The sequence below is a fragment of the Hippocampus guttulatus genome, chromosome 21 (genome assembly GCF_054856545.1).
Source record: "Hippocampus guttulatus isolate MCC_2025c chromosome 21, RoL_Hgut_1.0, whole genome shotgun sequence".
NCBI classification, from domain to species: Eukaryota; Metazoa; Chordata; class Actinopteri; order Syngnathiformes; family Syngnathidae; genus Hippocampus; species Hippocampus guttulatus.
In genome coordinates this window covers 3,400,845-3,417,651 of record NC_141281.1, presented here as the reverse complement: position 1 = coordinate 3,417,651, position 16,807 = coordinate 3,400,845, and the positions used below count along the sequence as shown (strand labels likewise).

The 16,807-nt window shown below is 44.2% G+C and overlaps 2 protein-coding genes across 4 annotated transcripts in view; both read left to right on the top strand.

Annotated features, from left to right (window-relative positions):
* The window catches only part of ctnnd2a (catenin (cadherin-associated protein), delta 2a), a 114,658-nt gene extending 110,176 nt beyond the window's left edge, over positions 1–4,482 (top strand). For 2 of the 3 annotated variants that reach the window (XM_086102124.1, XM_086102123.1), the window contains exons 23-25: positions 1,005–1,136; positions 1,485–1,555; positions 2,184–4,482. In XM_086102124.1, coding sequence (XP_085958250.1) covers positions 1,005–1,136; positions 1,485–1,555; positions 2,184–2,600 — 620 coding nt within the window. In that variant the 3' untranslated portion in view covers positions 2,601–4,482. The remainder of the gene's footprint in view (positions 1–1,004; positions 1,137–1,484; positions 1,556–2,183) is intronic. The other variant, XM_086102126.1, reaches the window with a different exon arrangement.
* Positions 4,483–7,896: 3,414 nt separating this feature from the next.
* On the top strand, positions 7,897–15,806 carry dap (death-associated protein). Its single transcript, XM_086102278.1, has 4 exons — positions 7,897–8,103; positions 9,819–9,918; positions 13,668–13,710; positions 14,336–15,806. The coding sequence occupies exons 1-4, from the start codon at positions 8,049–8,051 to the stop codon at positions 14,453–14,455; spliced, it is 318 nt and encodes a 105-aa protein (XP_085958404.1). The 5' UTR covers positions 7,897–8,048; the 3' UTR covers positions 14,456–15,806.
* Positions 15,807–16,807: the final 1,001 nt, after the last annotated feature.

The following is a 16,807-nucleotide window of genomic DNA, read 5'->3' as shown; positions in this document are numbered from 1 at the left end:
CAAACACAAAAAAGAACCCAAACACACACACCTGTGGAGTTAATCTGGCATTGTGCATAGTTTTGTTTTTGTTTTTTCCAGAAATACTTGGCTGAACTAAGAATGTATCACATAGGGGCATTCTGCTGTATTCAATAGGCAATATGTTTAATGTTGTGTTCATAGTTTGCTGCGGTGTAGGACGATTACACTAATGGCCATTTCCAATGTTTTCCCCCTGTAGCTATATCGTGTAGCTAAAACAAATCTCAGAATATGATGCAGTGAAATTGTTCACCACTGCAGCTGCACCGTTACCTGCAAAGTCAGACTGAACTGTTCCAGACTGGGTATTTTTAGAGTGTCCTTCACTTTGAAGCCCCTGGCTAATCTTGCAGTGCATTAATGCACTCCACATATATGGAGTAGTTACAGGAATGTTTAGCTAAGCAAACTGAGGGGGTAGATTCTCAGGCAGGCAGGTAGGTAGGCAGCATTCTGGCAATCCCGTGTGTCAAGATAAGAGGGACTGAGTAAGCATTTTGAATATGCTATAAGGGGCGTAACATTGCTGTGTGCGCTGTGAACGAGTGAGTGAGCGAGTGACGGAGAGAGAGAGAGAGAGAATTGGGGTAAAACAACGGTTTCAACTATTGTAGCGTGCAAGTTTGCGGTGATGTGTGTGAAATAGAGTGGTGCTGAAATGGTGCAACTGGACAAATATAATCCCAATACAGTGTCATAAATCTGTCAGTGTAACCTCCACATTTGCACCACAAGTAAAACAGTCCCATTGGATCTGTTATAAAAAGCATCTCTCTGTTTTATACATCATGTATCTTGATTTGTGTCAAATAAGCAGTTTGTAGAGCATGTCAATGTTTCACAGGTCATCCCACTGTATATATTGACGAATGATGATGCACCTTGGCAGGCCAGAATGCTCATGCATGCGTTAATATGGCTATGTAGAGAATTGTGAATTCTCATGCTCTTCTCATTATTTTGTATGTGTGTGTGTGCAGCAAGCGCTCCAGCCTCTCCAAGAGAGATGATGAGTCTGAAGGAACGCAAGATGGACTACGATTCCACAGCAACCAATGCTGGTTTCCATAGCAACAAAGGCGAGCACACATCCCGGAAAGATGGCATGGCAGGTGCGTATGAGAATGCGTGTGTGTGTGTGTGTGTGTGTGTGTGTGTGTGTGTGTGTGTGTGTGTGTGTGTGTGTGTGTGCGTGTGCGCGTGCCCGTGCTTGTGCGTGTAGTGAGTCTTTCTTTTCCACCAATCGCATTGTCGTCTCCATGCAGAGTGCTCTTCTTTGTTCTTTTTGTTTGGTTAGTATGTAATCAATTGTCTCTATTTTTACATCTTTTTTTGGTTGTGTTAGTCCTGGCTACTTGAATCGTATTGGAATAATGTACTTGGCAGCATTTTTAAGAAAGAATGAAGTGGCACTCCACATGTAAATGTCGTTATTAATCATTTGGTTTTCCCCATTCAAGTGTCCTGTGGAACGTCTACATTGTTCCGAAATTCATACCTGACAGCCAGCGATGATATCAAGCCAAACCAGGTGAGCCTCAAAAAAAAAAAAGATTTGAATGCATTTGTACACCCTGTCAAATAGTTTATCCAGCATGTCCTTCCTTTGGCATAGGCTGTCAGGAGATAATAGCGAGAAGGAATTTGAAAAGTTGCCACTCTTATGAAATTCCTCAAATAGTGTCTCCTGCTGTAAAAGCATGTACTATTGATTAGTTGTGCAAAATCCCTCTCCTGAACTTGCCCCCACCTATACTGTGGTCCCCGACACACTCACCACCTACAGATTCACCTATTCAGACTTTTTTTTGGGGGGGGGGGGGGGGTGCCAACCTCCATTTTTCATGGAAAAAGCATATTTGGCGGTATATCCCTACTTGTTCATGAATTTTTGGGTGTTGAAAAGGAAAATGGAAATATCCGTGCAGTTCTAATGTCATTTCGTATATTGTTAAAGGAGAGCGCAGATTTTTGTGTTGATGTGACAAGGCGGCCCCAATCAATCCTATGCAGCATGTGCCCGCCACTCTTTTCTTTTGGTTTTTACCGACACTGCCTGAAAGCCTTCTCTCCCTTCACCTCACCTTCCACCCCCCTCCATGCCTCCCTTCACTGCACTTCCACCACCATCCGTCTGCCGGACACCGCATCCTTCACAGGCCCCACTTCAGCCCTGCACCATGCCCCCGCAGCCTCAACAGGACAGTCCGTCAACAGCCGTGCTAAAAGACTACGACCATTACCCACCCCCTCCCTCCTTCCCCCAGCCTCTGCCTCCACAGCCTCCGCCTCACAGCCAGAGCAGGAGCTTCGACGAGGCCTACTACGAGGACCAGGGACCGCCTCCGCCGACCCAGCCCCAGCCCCAGGGCCAAGCACAGGCTCAACCTCAGGCCCAACCCCAGCAGGCTCCCAGTGCCGCCGGGCCTCCTCGGGACCCACGGGAGGACCTGCGCATGCATCTGGGCCTCAAGTCCACTGGCAACTATGTAGACTTCTATTCAGCATCGCGGCCGTACAGCGAATTGAACTATGAGACCAGCCACTATCCAGCCTCGCCTGACTCATGGGTCTAATTAGGCTGATGAAGACGATTTTGTCGATGATGAAGAGGGGTTCACATGTGTCTCTGTGTGTGGAGGGGATTTTTGTTGTTGTTGCTTTATTTCCAAGCACATCAAGTTTGCTGAGTAATCTTGAACCCCCTGACAAGGACTTTTGATGCTCTCTCAAAACAAGAGCAAGAACGTGTAATAAAGTCAGGACAAGTGACAAACAATGCATGTGCATGCATTATCTTTTTTCATTTTTTATTTTATTTTAACCACCGCTCACTTTACGTCTTCAACCCCAGCTCTGCTCACCTGAGTGAGTGGAAGGTGTGTGAGGGGCCAAAAACGCTCTGTGCAGAATAAATAAGTCATGAAAGAAAGCAAACACGAAAGGCACAGGGAGATGACTAAAGAGGAGGAGGCGAGCGAGGGATGACCGTATGAAGGGGATCAAAGAGCTTTTATTCGCGGGAGGAGTCCTGACCGTTTGTTGAAGGCGGCGAGAGCAAAGAGAGGATGACTCGCATGAGGAGGTCAGGAAGAATGGAAGCATATCAGATATGAGGAGCAAAGTGGGTCCCTCCTACTTTGCCTAAACGTAGCACTGCTTCTGTCCCCTGCCCTTTTTTGTTTTTGTTGTTGTTCTTGTTATTGCCTTTTTGCCCATGGAAGCCTCTGTTTTTATTTTTACGCAATGTCATTTTTTTTCTACATTTTTTCAATTTTTCAAGAAGTCATTTTATGTATTACAAACGTGCTCACAATTTTTCTTTCATTTGATGATTGTTTGTGATTTGGTTTTAAGAGGAAGGCAAAAAAAAAAAAAACATGAATAAGAACATAAGAAGCGGACTTGAAGACCACAATGGAAGTCAGCACCATCCCAATTTTGCAGTATTTGTGTTAGTCGAACTTCATCCAATTGAATATTTTGGTGGAAAATGGAAATGCACACACACGGAGAGTGCTTTTTCACTGCCTCAAAAAGAATATATTTCCAAGCACAGTTTGTGTTTGAGAAAGCTCATCTTGTCTTTAGTGAAGGAGGGGACAGCATCATCACTTCGTCAAGAGTAAATATTGTACAATCCAATGTAAACTAAAGTGACGAAGGACAAGAAAGACCTTGCCAAACTCCGACCTCTCTCGGGTCAATCCTGGATGACTTTAACAGGACATTCCGTCTCAGTTTTCAGACACTGACTGGATGTCTCGCTCTGCTGTTTGTAACTTTTATGTCGCTGTGCCCCCCCATCCGGATATTACTGGGAAATGTGGGTAGCTTCCCTTTGGTGTACTGTGTAGAGCTGTCCTTGGTGTCAGCTCTGAGCAATTGCGGGCGCGTGTACGGATGCGTGTGCGTTTGTGTGCATGTCGGTGATAGAATGTGTGGCCTGCGTGCAGACACATTCATTCGGGTGAACGTATTTATGCATGCATGTGTGAAGTCGTGCGCGTATGCCTCCGTTGTGTGTCTGTGCAAATCAGTGTCCATGCAAGGCATTCTTACCGACGGTCAGTCCGGTTTTGCTAATCACGGTCCAATCACTAGAATGAATTGTTGAAATAGAATCTATAAATATATGAATATAAATATATAATTTTTATGTGCAGATATCCGTGTCACTAAAGCGCAGTGTTTGCAGCGAAAAAAGAAAAAAGAAACCTGGTGTACAAACAGAACTTGAATTCACTTGCTCTAATCGTGAAACAGCGGCTCCCTGGCGCCCCGCCCGCCCGCCCGTCCTTCCCCTGATGAAACAACAGAGAAATCCTACCTGAAGATGCTCAGGCTCTGGTGCGAGTTGTGTGTTACTGTGTATTCATGCTTCTTAAATGACCCTGCTGAGAAAGGACCGTATTTGAACACATGCAGAAATTAAAAAATTCTTGGAGCAAACATAAACCAGTTCATTTAATATTTGAGTAAAACAAGATGCTACATGATTCCCCGTACCAGCTGCTAGCAGAAATCAGGGCACGCTTCAGTCATGCATAACTTTTTCCCTTTTTTTGAAGCCTCTTGAAAAGGTTTTTGCTAAAAAACATTTTTTGCTCTCAGGTTCTTACCCGCTCGACCCCCTTAGATGTACATCCGTGGCTTTTTTTTTTTCTGACACTTGGAAGCGATGCAGACAGCCTTTGATCACCAGCACCTTTAAGGTAGAATGAAGAGCACTTTAGTAAACAGACGCTTATTTATGCATTCAGCAGACCTGAAAGAGCATTTGGTTAGCATTCATAAGCGGCCGCTTCCATACTTCATGTGTTAATATCGACTATTATCTTGGCTCTGCTGTTTTTTATTATCTTTGTACCGGGGATGACCAAAGAGAAACATTTACAATCCATTTTGGACTTTTATCAACTGAGTAAACTATAAGCTAAACTATAAGCTATAACTATAAACTTTAAGCCGCCAAGAGTTAGATACTCACTTATATTGGGCCTCGGTGTTACATTTTGGGATGTTACCATTCGAGCCCTACCCACAGTGGGGGGGTTCAGAGCTGCCAGGCTGAACTCATGGTTTGATTGATTTAAAAAAAAAACCCCCCCGCAGAAAATGAACATTCAAAACAAAACAGGAGCTAGCCTTAAAAATGAGGCTCTTATTGTCTCATCACGGTCAACAGGGAGTTGAATGTGTGTTTGGGGGTGTGCTACTGAGTGCAATTTCCCTGTATTGTTTTGATGAAGTTAAGATTGCCGTTTGGCGCGACTGTATTCACACAAGGTAATTAGTTTTGATTAGCTATTTCTCCATGCTGCCGAATCGAAACTAAAACACGCCAAAAGAAGTCAAATGAGTGGTTGGTAGTTTTGTGAGGGAATCACTGAACATTTTCTTATGCACATCATTGCACTTTTACGCTCTCTTTACTGCTCGTCGTCTGGCACATGCGCACATCATGGTGTTCCGTTAGATATTGAGCGGTCTACGCTGGAGATGGGTGTTGACTATTCATGCATGTTGGCGCTGCTGCAGGAGAGCCAGCCGGCTGCCTCCCGCAGACAGTGCTGCATATGCGTAAGTGTGTGCGTGTGTGCATGTGTATGTGCGTGTGAAGGCCACGTGGCCTTCAAGGTCTTCAAGTATTCTCTGTAGACAGCACTTTGCTGTCTACAGAGAATACTTGAAGGCAATCATGGCTGTTAACTACTTCTGCTGCTACAGAAGAAACTGGTATGGAGGAGCAGGAAGCTGCATATGGGGCACGCAAGAATGAAACACAAAAGGCAACGGAGAGAAGACATCTCTCTGTAGCGGTGTGATGAGATGTTCACTTCTATGCTGGAAGTAGCTGCATTGAGGACAGTCTACATCCGTACTTCAAGCAGCCAGTGATCGAAGGGAACCAAGGCATGATTTCATGCGTTTGAGGGAGTGCATGCATGTGGGTGCATGAACCTGTCTGTCAGTTTGAGCAAAAGCATTCACCTGTGACGTCCTCATTCTGTCTCTCTCCAAGATATCGACTGGGTGCTTCTCCTCGCGCACGCACACACACGCACACGCACACGCTGAGATATCAGCCATGGGCAGTTGTGGAGATCACTGACTTGAGGAAAGGATTCCACCCAAGGCAGTAAAGCAGTTTTAATATGTGCCTTGGATTTACACTCTGAGTAAATGAATGTTCTCTGCGCTAACTCATAACTCTCTCCATATACTGTATATCAAAAAGGAAAATGGAGGGAACACCTAAAATGACCCATAAAGGACGGCAGAGGTAATGGTAGCGCTTTTCATGAGCTCAGTGTTAGTTTTCTGCTTTGGGAACAACAGAGGAGCAGGCACAAAGTGCTCACAGCTAGAGATTGAAATGAAGTGAAGCGGTACTTTGCTTCTTAGTGGCCACGGACGTGTATACAATTGTCAATGGGCACAACATTACAGTCGAATGGGTGGGTAATCTTTCTCTTATCGGTGGCATTTCCTTTTTAGACTAAAAGCAGAACCACATTAACACGCGTTGCTTTACTAATTAACTCAAAGGGTGATGATGACGGAATGCTTAGCGATAGGCCACCATTAGATTTCTTGTCAATGCTCTGACGATTGATGGTTTGATATTGCTTTGCCATGTTGTTCTTAATTTTCTCCGTCTTCCTCGTCTGCTCATGATGTGTTTGTCTCCGTCTGCCCTGCTCCCCTTTTGTCAACCAATCAGGTCTCTCATTCCGCTCATGTCTTTCACAGGAATGCTTCATTGTCTCGACAGTTTGTTCGGTTCCCCGCTGCCTGTCATCGTGAGTGGGAAGGACCCCTTATTTGAGTTGATTGACATTGATTTGTTGACTTTGTAACCTGGCCTTTGGACTTTTGGTATTTTAGGATATTTTTTGCTCTTGCTACCATGTGCTTTTGTTTGCCATTTTGAGAGGGAATAAATACGTTTTGACATTCCCCCAAACTTCTGACATGCCTGCTCCCCTGCAGTTGGGTTCACCTGATAACTGCAAACCGCCACAACTCCCACTGATTGATTGTACCGGTAAAAGTCTCTCTGCTTGAAGTACTCCCTGCTGTTATGTTGTTAGTCAAAATCGCATCATATTCAAGTCATATGCAACAGGAGGATGCTAGGGGGAGATGCAAGAGGGAGAGGTACCGCCGCTCGTTCCTGCCGACTGCTGTCAGGCGGCCGAATAAACACGCGTGAAAACCTGGACCCACCCCCCATTCACCCATTGTAAATAGCACAGCCACCTGATGCAGCACATATGCATTTGCATATGTAAGCTTATGTTATATTATTAATTATCATTTTATGTTTGAGCATCATATTATTTCATGTTAATCATACCTAAATTATATTCTGTTGTTTAATAATTGCTTAGACATGTTTTTATGTTGCTAGGTTCTGATTGGCTGTTAAAGTAAGGGAAGTAGGAAGTGATTTTAGTTATGGCAGTTGTGTTCTCGAACGTTCTGCGGTGTAGACGTTTCTCCCCCCTCCCTTTTTTTTTAAAACAAACTGCATTAAAGGATTCCATCTCTCCTTTTGTCATTCGTAAAGAAGAGCTATCCACTAAAAACAACGAACCCCTCAACTTACACTTATATGCTGCATTATATCTTATATTCTATATTTTACATTGCATTCTGTACGGTGTGCAGTTAATTTCACGTATTTTGTACATGCAAATACTTCGTTTTCTTTTTCTACTTTCTTACCCCCAATTTTGCTGCTGTGGATTGCGAATTTCTCCATTGTGAGACAAATGATGGTTTTCTTATTCTTATTTCTAATATCTGTTAACATTTTATGACCAATAAAGTTTTTGTTACGTAACGTCACGTCGCACGCTGCACCCGTGACGCCATGACGCATCGTTCCCAAACAATTCTGAGGAAAAGCCACGTTGACGACTCTAGACTGGAGTTCCGTGCTGAATTTGAGCCAGAATAAAGCGAGAAGTAGCCAGCGCACACCATTGACGGCGACACATTTTGCAGCCTGAAGTATGTCGTCTCCACCGAAAGAGAAGATCGAAACCAGGGGTGGACATCCTCCTGCGGGTAAAGCTACTCCAGTGTTTTTATTTACAGCCTTCTTGCGCGTCTCAAGGCCTAATCATGTTGTTAAGGATCGTTGTGAAAGCCAAATGTGTCGCAGTGCACCGAAAAAGCAATATGCCCCTTTCAGGATTACATGTATACGGCTAACAATCTTATTTTTGTGTTTGTGGTCGGCAGTGAGCATTTGTGCTACGTTTGCGTCCCTAATGTTCGGGCATTTTTTTACTTCCTGCTTGACGAGCGATCCCCAATTCGCACCTCAAGTCACACAACGGTCATTTTTTAATAATAGCATGATTATTTTGAGGCGTCTTACAAGAGTGCAGCTGCAGCCCCATGGTGACGTGGAGGTTCGTGAGCGAGGAGGCTCATGGACGTATAATGTGTACGTGGACAGGCCACGGCGGCCTCAGCAGCTGCACTGATAACGCACTCAGATAAGGTGACATTTCAGTGTCAGACCTTTTGAGTTCAAAGGTGGCTATCCAGTAGGAATTGCCCCAGTGCACACGCTCTGTGGACATTTGCAGGGAATAACATCTCCCATTTTGGTAAACGATAAATCCGTCAAACTACATAAGTGTGGCGCTCACACGACGCCTTGCATCATGTTGATAATTTCAGATTTTAATACCCTGAGCAGTGCAAACCAGTCACTTATATTCCACTCAGAAAGCGACTGCTGAGACTGACCTTGCCCCAATTCTTGTAGGAAGCGTGCATTCAGATATAATGCAATATACAGTAATGCTGTTTATTTTTGGGGTCGATTTACCATTAGGCAGACACAGCCAGCCAGTTGTCTGGGCCCCTAGATAAAGTTTCCTTTGATGAAAAAGAATCTCTGCTCTTCATTTACTTGCAACCCCCCCCCCCCCCCACATCAAATTGCTTCATCTGTCTTCATAGCTTTGATTGTCTCTCCCCCCCCCCCCCCCCCCTCTTCTCATGCAATGGACTATTCCATATTTTCCCTGGCCTTTGCAAACTTGATACAGGAAGTCTCTTGAAAATGTTTGTGAGGAAAGTGGGCTTACCCCAGTGGAGTGCGTTTTTGTTGTTTTTTCTTTTTAATTGCCAGTTTTAAAGCAGCCATACTTGAACCTAGAGTACATCATTTTATCAACATGTAAAGTACATTTTTAAAACAAAATGAAAAGGATGATAAGAAAACCTTTATTTGTCTCACAATGGAGAAATTCCCAAGGAACGTTTTTTTTTTTTTACTCAACAGTACAGCAAATGTAGAAAACCATAGAATACCGTGAAATAATTTTTTACAGTCTTGTGTGGCCTTGTCGTTGCATGTTTACGATTGTTGATCATGTAATCCCCGAGCCCAAAATGAATCCCCACTATTTATGGGGGATAGGGACCGAGACGGCAATGAATAGCTTTATTTCCCAAAATAATTGAATTGAATCAACAGATCTCATGACGGCACATGACAGCCGATGCCGGTGGGACAGCTGGGTGCTTCGAAGGCCGCTGACAAGGCTTCGTACTCTGGTATTATTACTTTGCTGAAACTGCCAGATCAAGGCAGTGACGACCTGAGCGTGTGGTCTAGCAATGTTCCGCTGAGCTGTTGCCCATAATCCATGTCATGGATTATTCATGTATTGTGATATTTGTTGCCGCTCACATGAGGAATGAGACCTCCTCATATGTGGTCGTGACTCAAATTGTCTTTCTCAAACCTGTTTGTGTTGCAGTGAAGGCCGGGGGGATGAGGATCGTGCAGAAGCACCAGCCGACTGCTGTTCCGGAACCTCTGCCAAAAGATGACGATGAGGAGGAGTATGTGAGCAGTAGGTGAGCTTCACGCGTGCTCATATAAGTATACGGGGTCACAGCTGAATTCGCGCCGCAGGCAAAATCTGAAAATGACACGTGTGGCTCAATTGAAACGGCAACTCAATTCTGATGTTTTTCATGCAGTGTGAACAGTATAATGAGAATCTTCTAGTGTAGAACAAACTAGCATTCATTTTTCCTCTTCAAGACCTGGTAGCTTGATTTCAGTAGCACGTTTCAGACATGAGGTGAATCAATGTGCTTCACACAAGCAAAGACAACACTCGGAAGCATTTAAAAAGAGAACAGCTAGCGACATTCAGAAGCAAAGCGGCGAAAATAAAACTAGCTTCCCAGAATTACGAGAAGAAGAGAAAATGTTAAGATTTAAACCGTTTTAAGAATAAAGTAGTTTTTTTTAAAAATCCTAAAAGAAATGATTAAAGAATAAATAAATGATTAGAGGACCTCAATCAAAAATGTAAGTAAAGTTTTTAATCTGGATTTGACAGCATTTACACTCGGGGCTGATTTCACTCCTTTTGCATGCAGCATAAGCATCAAATGTAGCTTCACCATGTTTACCTTCAAGTCTGAATCCACTAAACGACACAAGTCTGCAGATCTCAGAGCCCTACTGAGTTTATATTTAATCTGCATTTCTTTGATGTATTCAGGACTTCCAACCATTCGGAGATTGATAGACCGGCATTAGAATTTCCCAGCTGCAAATGTGGGGTATGACGGTGAATTTCCATTCCATTTGCTGATAGTATAAATAAAGCGGGTGCAGACGGTATATTCACGTTGCGTGCTGATCAGAGCTGACAAGCCGTGCACGGCAGGGCCCTTTACCATCAGTGCAGTAATTTTATGCACATTTTTGCAGTCACGCCCGATTATATGCACTGCCTACCCACAGCATTAGGTACACCTGTGCAATCTCAAAAAAAAAAAAAAAAACGACAAAAATTCTGCCTCCACAAAGATAACAGCGCCAACTTTGATTGAGACAATCCGAAAAAGCCTTCTTGTTTTGTGCTGCCACCATCGAACAGCCAATGTTGTCTTGAATCAAACTGAATACAATTTGTTTGCTTTAACAACATTGCTCTGATCTCCACAATTTTATTCTGTGAAATACCGGTCTTTGTCCACACAAAGTTTGTGTAGAGTGCCGTAGTTACACTCCATCAGTAAAAACTCCTCGTCGCACCCTCCATGAGTCAGACTGATGGATGTCCAGCAGGTGGCTAGTGGGTAAATTTCACATCAGGTGCGACCAGTGAAGCGTTGTAGTCAGGGGAGCACCTGCCGAAACCAATCTAGCCCAGATGGACAGATGGGGCAAAGGGAGGTGGAGAGACAGCGGCCCCTGTTTACGCCGGAGATGAGGAGGAAAGTCGAGGATGGGGTTGGCAACGCAAAGGTCAGGGCCGTGTAAGCAAACGCATGAGACAAACGGAAGAGTTTGGCGTGGATGTTTTCCTTTTTGATGCATCAAACAATAGCCGTGGAAATGTGTTGTATTGTCACTGCGCTGAAAGCATCACTTGCAAGCAACCGACAAAGGGCATAAATAATGCGGGCCCCCGCGTGTTTGCTGCTTAAATTGGTCGCGGCAGAAATCAAAACTCGAAGCGCTCATGCCAATAGAAGAGAGTGCAAAGCAAAGTTAGGCGCAGGGCCACTTTGGAACGATGGCCAACAGTGAGTACGCGTTGAGTCTTCAAAATTTAAGGGGGTGAAATAACCCTGGGCTGGCAAAATGTGTGCATCGATACGAACGCTGGAGCTCACGCGCGTTAAAACTCAGCGACGGTTGTTTGGCAACTCGTTCGAGGCTGTTGTGTGGCAAATTGAGTTCCTGGATGCAAAAGTGAAGCGGGGGAATGTGGGCAAGTGAAGAAAATGCAGCGTGCTTCAGTTTCTGTGGCAACCACCTCCCTGCCCACGGCAACAAAGTTTCTGCGCTGCGGGACACTGAGTGGCCGTTTCCAAAGAATGCTCGACATTAAAAAAAAAAAAAAGAATTTCACTCTTTGAACTCGTCGGTGAATTAGCATCCCGACTTCTTGGCTCCGCCTCAAACGCCAGGCTTCCTCAGTGTTTCCCTCATGAGACAACCGTCGGCAGTCTTTCTGACGGCTCTCTGCTTCCCCCTGCAGGCTCTGCACGCCGGTCAAGAAAAATGTCCCGAGCCAACTCTTTCTGTACAAAATGTCAACTCAGGAACCCTTGCAGTGGACTTGAATGCACTTGAATGTCATTTACTAGTCATTGCCTAGGTTAATTGTAGCCTCATCAGAGCTGTTAATTACTGGCTTCCCCCTGCTGTTTTAAACCCGTTAAAATTCATTTTCCAAAACCAAGAATGTAGTCATCCTTAAAAATAACAATTAATCCTTCATTCCACTTTCAAATGCCATTTTTTTCTGAAACATTTATTTTGTGCAATGAAACACTTTATTACCCCCCCCCCCTCCCATTTTGCTGCTGTATACTGCAAATTTCCCCAGTGTGAGACAAAGGCACATAATTTATCTTAGAATGCTGGCTTATTTATGCTGGTATAGCAAAAAAAAAAAAAGAAGTGACCATAAAATGTCTTAAAATAATGTGACAAAATTGAAGCCAATCTCCCGCTTGTGGTCCCGTGAAGTGAACGTGAGGTCTGGGTGGCTTCCTTTTTAACCTGCAGACACTGTGAGTCAGTGTCACCGTCGGCAAAAAGTTGCTCCTATTTTATACTTCTATCGAGTTCTCCATTGCTGCATATTGTTTTGACCGTTGTCGTCGAGTCCCCTGTGCTCGTCTTTGAAGGGATTTTTCAAGGTGGGCAGCACGACGGTGGGGTGACGCCGCTGTAAAATTAGACGCCGGCGCTTGTTTGTCACGTCAAGGTCGAGTCGGCGCTCGTGCCGCTCGTCTTTTCCTCAGCCTCCATATCTCCCCCCCCCTCCCCCCCCCCCCTCCGGTTTCTCTCCTCGAACGATCCATTATTATTATTGTTGTTGCTATAAAGGTGTTTGCCTCCGTATGTCCTTCTCTGCCCTTTGGCCTCCCTTAGGCCTGCCACGCGGCCGACCGCAACGGACGTAGACCATTGCGGGAAAAAGTAGCTGACTCGTGTCCGCACAGCACGTGATTGAGCAAAGCACATTTACCGACGCACTTCAATGGAAAAACTGCCATCCTCTCTCGGGTTCGGAGGCTCCCCATTTGATATTCTGTATAGCGTTAGTTTGAATTGAACCAGAAATAAAAACTGTCGTAATTGTCAAGAAAGGAGCAGATAGTCACAAAGAGAATGTGTGCTATTTATTGTATGTCTTGAAATGAAGGAAAACAACTAGTGGGCACGTCGCACGGCATTTTCTCCCCACGCCTCTACCTCCTTTTGACATCCAGTAGCTGTGAGCTCCAGTTTTTGGCTCGGATGAATGGGGTGGGAGGTGGGGGGGGGGGGGGTACTGAAGCTCATGGGAGCTCCATCTGGTGTGTGTTTGTGTGGGCCTCTGTGTACTATGTAATGTAAGGGGTGCGCTGTTCAGACAACTTAGCGTCTTTGAATTTAGTCTCGGTAGCGGTTTTGAGATGTATCTGTAAATGGAGCTCCACTTTGTATCAAGTGCAACCCTCTCAGGCCCTTCTTTCAGATGATTAGTTAATACACACGCACACAGTAAAAAGACATTGGCATAAATTATGCACATTGTATCATGCTTATTGCTGAGTAACTTGTGTTTTCTCTTCTTTCTTTTCAGTCCACCCAAGGCCCCGTTGATTGTGTCCGGAGTGGTTACCAAGGTAACACACCCACAGACACATGTATTCAGACATTTAACGTTAGCCTCGTGGCAATATAATCCTTTCTTAATAATACAGTGAGTTTGTCTGGAGTCTAACAAAATGAAATTCTACCATGGCAAAGGCTGTTCAATCCCGAGTGAGCCCAAATACCTCCGCAGAGATGAGAACCACTCGTTGCTAGTCTTTGGAAATGCTTGATTTTAGTTATTGTTGCTGATGTTGGCCCAACCAGTTCGGAGGATTTCGAAGCCTTCTTTTCATAATGGGCAATGTAACCTTCAAGATCATTTGGGATTACTTGGGTTCTGCTTGGCTGTCTCGTTTGTTGAATCTCAAACATGAAAGGGGAGAAAATACCCTCTCCCCCCAAAAATTGAGACAGGGGCACATACTTTGCAAATTTCCCCATTGTGGGGCATTTTCTTACTTTGTCTAAGTCATTTTTGAGGATTTAATTTTTTACGAAATGCACTCAGGAGTGACACCCAAATTTCGTTGTATGCTATACAATGACAATAGAGGCGATTCTGATATGGACAGCATCAGGTATAAGCAGGAAGTCATCAACGCACATCACTTGAATTGCTTATGACTTTTTATTTTTTTGGCTGACTCGACTCAGGGCGATAAGGACTTCACCCCGGCTGCTGCCCAGGTGGCGCACCAGAAGCCCCAGCCTGGCATCCCCAAGCTGCCCCCCTCTCAGCACATCAACCAGCACATCCATCAGCCCCGTAAGTGAGCTGGAAGCTCGCTACACTGTGGCCATGCTAACTCCACCGGTCGGCCTTCCCAACTGAACACGATTTACCGCAAGGTATGGATGTCCTGATTGATTGGTCTTTTTTTTTTTTTTTCTTTTTTTCCGTCTGTTGTGAAATTGTCTGCAACAGAGGCCTAATACTATTCTGGCTATTATTTCAACTCAAGTCCTGAAACTTGCCCTGCATTGGTGCTGCACTGATAGTGGTGCACTTTTGTCTCCTCTTTCCTTCTTTTTGAAAGTCGTAATTGATATCTGTATGTCTATTCTTTAATCAACCGAACGGTCAACACAATGACAGTTGGTGAAGTGAGACCGCAAAACTTACCAATTAAAAAGACAAAAGGCCTTGTACATACTTAACAGGCCAAAAAACCCTAACCGCAAATCATCTGTTTTTGGTAATACACACCCCCCCCCCCCCCCCCCCCCCAAAAAAAACAATGAAAACAATCTGATTGAAAACATGTTTTCATAGTCAGGCGGTTGCCGCATTGCACGTGGGCCACAAAAAGGAGAAACTGCATTCTAACCAATAAACATTCCAGCAGTGCAACCACTAATTGGTCAGTCTTAATTAAGGGAAGAATCCTTTGAACTGAATGGCTCATTCGTTGGTGCCATCAAATATCGCGTCAACGGCTTAGTTAGCTGCTTGATGTGAGCCACCAAGGTGTATTATAAAGTGTAACATAGCAAATCTTAATGCAGTTGACCATTTAGCTTTTTCATCCTCCTCATCGCTGCACTGTTAATGTGGTCTGCACACGCAACCTGCTTTAAACAAAGATAATCCCGGAGTGCCTGTTGACATCCTGCACCGTGCTATTTTATGTTTCATCTATTTCAGCAGCTAATCAAGCCAAATCCTTTGCAAGTTGTGTACCTTTTATCGGAAGCGACAGAGATGTATGCTGTTTTTTTGTTTGTTTGTTTTTTGGGAGGGGGCTTTCATTCAAACGTTAACATACCAAGAGTCTGAGGATACAACAAGCCAAACAAAAGCCCCGTCGCCAAAAAACATCAAATATGTAAATTGGAAGGAGCAAGGAGTAAAAAAAACCTTAACCATTCCATCTTTTTGGTTGTGATGAACGGAGTTCTGTTCCACACAAGCCTTCTGTATTTCCAACATATCAAGACACATAAACCACCGTCACTGCTATGTTGCAGCAGTAAGAAGTACAAATCATTTCCTTTTAATTTAAGATGAAGAATTTTATTGTTGCTGTCTTTCACATTTCTCTTGCGTTAAATCTTCCACTGTTTCAACTGGAGTTTGGTATTGGTTGTGGTTGTCGTCGTAAATAAAGACAGAAATAATCATAAATTGTCTCTTTATTTAAATTAAATGACGACTACAAAAAACAAAATGTCTGGAGGCTTGTTTATCGGAATACTCCTTAGCTGCATTCCTTAATGAATTCACACACACAGACTGATGAGGGCTCAGCTGGCGTTTTGGAAAAGAAACAACGGTGTCTCTGAGATGTTAGTCTGATCCCAAGCCACACTCACACACACGCAAAGAAGCGCATACACCAGGTGTTATTTCATGTAATCCATTTTTGCAAGCAGGTGTCATGTCAGCTCGCGTTAACCCAGTAAAGCAGCTCGCACAGTATAACGTGGGACCAGCCAGATTGATTGAGCCGAAACGTCAAATTACACCTGACTCAACCAGCGAAAAAAAAATGACCGAAAAAAACAACCATGTATATATAGTAGCGTTTTTAGCCGAAAAACGACCATGTTATAGTAAGGCGTTTTTAGCTGGAAAAAACAGCCATGTATAGTAAGGCGTTTTTAGAGGGAAAAAATGACAGAAAAAACCGACCATGTATAGTAAGGCGTTTTGAGAGGGAAAAAATGACAGAACAAAACGAACATGTATAAGATATCCTTTATTTGTCCCGCAATGGGGAAATTTACAGTCAGAGTTCAGAAAGGAAACCACAAGGTAGGGAGAGGGGGGGAAAAAACCACACTCGAACTATCCTCTTCTGAGGATAATTTAAGTCCAGGATAAAAAAAGACCCTAGCACATAAATTAGCATATGACAGTTACAACAAGTCAGAAGACATAACATGTAATGAGGGGGAGGATGAATGGGAAGGGGGGAGGGGTATGACCGCGACGCGGCCCGTCCGACCAGCTGCACGGTCCGCGTGCGCTCCGCAGATCATTCCACGTCACGGGGGAAAAAGAAGAGGAAAGATGAAGGCGTTCTTCGCCGGGAAAAAAACGACCATGTACAGTAAGGCTTTTTTTAGCCGAAAAAAACGACCATGTATAGTAAGCCGTTTTTTGCCGAAAAAAAACGACCATGT

Coding starts and splice junctions, on each gene's coding strand:
- dap (XM_086102278.1), top strand. CDS start 8,049: ATGTCGTCTCCACCGAAAGAGAAGATCGAAACCAGGGGTGGACATCCT. Junction 8,104..9,818: donor GGGTGGACATCCTCCTGCGG/GTAAAGCTACTC, acceptor TTTGTGTTGCAG/TGAAGGCCGGGGGGATGAGG. Junction 13,711..14,335: donor TGTCCGGAGTGGTTACCAAG/GTAACACACCCA, acceptor GACTCGACTCAG/GGCGATAAGGACTTCACCCC.